The sequence below is a fragment of the Solanum lycopersicum genome, chromosome 10, assembly GCF_036512215.1.
Source record: "Solanum lycopersicum chromosome 10, SLM_r2.1".
Taxonomy (NCBI): Eukaryota; Viridiplantae; Streptophyta; class Magnoliopsida; order Solanales; family Solanaceae; genus Solanum; species Solanum lycopersicum.
The window spans coordinates 5,379,180-5,380,827 of NC_090809.1; the positions used below are offsets into that span (position 1 = coordinate 5,379,180).

The window sequence follows — 1,648 nt, forward strand, 5'->3', positions numbered from 1 at the left end:
TATGTGTAGTCTATTTTTCCGCTTATTTCATACAAGAACTCTTTTATTAGAATAGTTTCCATTGAAAATATTTTTCCTTGTTTTTTTTTCTATTATTTTTTACTAGATTTAAAAGGCATGAGTAAATTAAAAATTAATAAAATATGTAATGAGTAATGTATGATGATTTATATTAGTAACGATAAATTTGAATAATTTGTATACTTTTTCAATACTTAAATATTTTCGATAATTTTCATTTGAAAAAAAAAAGTAAAGAGGAGGTAACTTAATGTCATAAAACTATAAAGGAGTCTTTCATAAATTGTATATCTTGGTTCCGTCAGGGAATAAATTCTAGAATTTAGAAGTCAAATAACGGAAGAAAGTTTCTATAAATTCGAAGGTTTGGGTTGGGGATGTACTCATTCTGGTTTAAGTTTCTTGTTTACATTGAGCAAGAAATTATTGTTATCTTTTTTTCATTTACTTTTGTTGTAGACATGGAATCAAAGAATTCCAATGTTGATTTAGCACTTGCAAAAGAAAAACGTGTTGAGGGTGCTAAAATCTTTCAGATGCAGAAATCACTTTTTAAGAGAGCAAACGACCTTGCTATCTTATGTGGAATCCACATAGCTATCCTAATTTTCTCAGTCGGCCGTCAACCAATTTCTTTTGGAACGCCCGATGTGGAAACGGTTGTCCAAAAATTCATGGAGGCTAACCATCCAACCGCACCTCGATTCTATATGAAGATGAAAAAGAATGAAGAAGAAAACAAGGAGAAAGGAAAATCTGTTGAAGATAATATCGCACATCGGCAACTAGAAGATTTCGAGTCTCCTTATTTGGGAAGTCTTCTGAAGTTGTACCAAGGGCTCACAGAATTTGAAGATCTATTGAATAAGGAGATCGATCCCACACAATTGAATCAAGAGATCGAAAAACATGAAGATCCAAAAATAGTATCTAAAATGAATGTGGCTAGTTCTTCGTATTTACCAACTGATATGCTTAGTCCTTAAATAAAAGCTTTTATAAACAATGAACTCTTAAAGTAATAATTGTTTGTTGTTGCATAACGTCCTATTAGTCGTCTTAATTAATATAGTCTTTTTGTTGGAAATGATATTTTTCATAAGTTAATTACATTTTCCTCTGCGGAGTGTCTTAACTTGTTCTTTGTCTAAAATAAATAATGTAAATAACAATCAATCACTAATGACCTATTAATTAACCTACATTATTATCAAATCTTAATCCCAGAAAGAAATATGATCATCTTCCCCAACTTATCTCTTTTCCCACCATGGAATCATGTCAAAATCATCACACAAAAACAATAATCAAGATTCTAAGGCTTAAGAATCCATTTACATGATTAGAGAGTCAAATTCTTACCTTTATCAATGAATTTCATGGGAAACCGATGTGAACTTCCCAAAATTGTCCCTTTCAAAGTTCAAGAATATAAAGTACAAAAAGTAGGGCTTTGAACTATGTTCTACATAAAATCTCGATTCTATCATTGTAAATGTCTAAAGTTTCGTCCCCGAAATACAGAAGAACATGAAAGAAAAATAGCAAGAAAACAATAATATTTGTATTTGAATTTATGCAAAAGTTACAATCTTTATAAAATCTTTAATAAAAGATATGTAATCCC

General features: G+C 30.0%; 1 protein-coding gene across 1 annotated transcript; it reads left to right on the forward strand.

Moving 5' to 3' along the window:
- Nucleotides 1-482: 482 nt before the first annotated feature.
- Nucleotides 483-1,007, forward strand: LOC138339147 (agamous-like MADS-box protein AGL62). Its single transcript, XM_069290468.1, has one exon. It carries the CDS (start codon nucleotides 483-485, stop codon nucleotides 1,005-1,007), a length of 525 nt encoding a protein of 174 aa, XP_069146569.1.
- The last annotated feature ends 641 nt before the right edge of the window (nucleotides 1,008-1,648 follow it).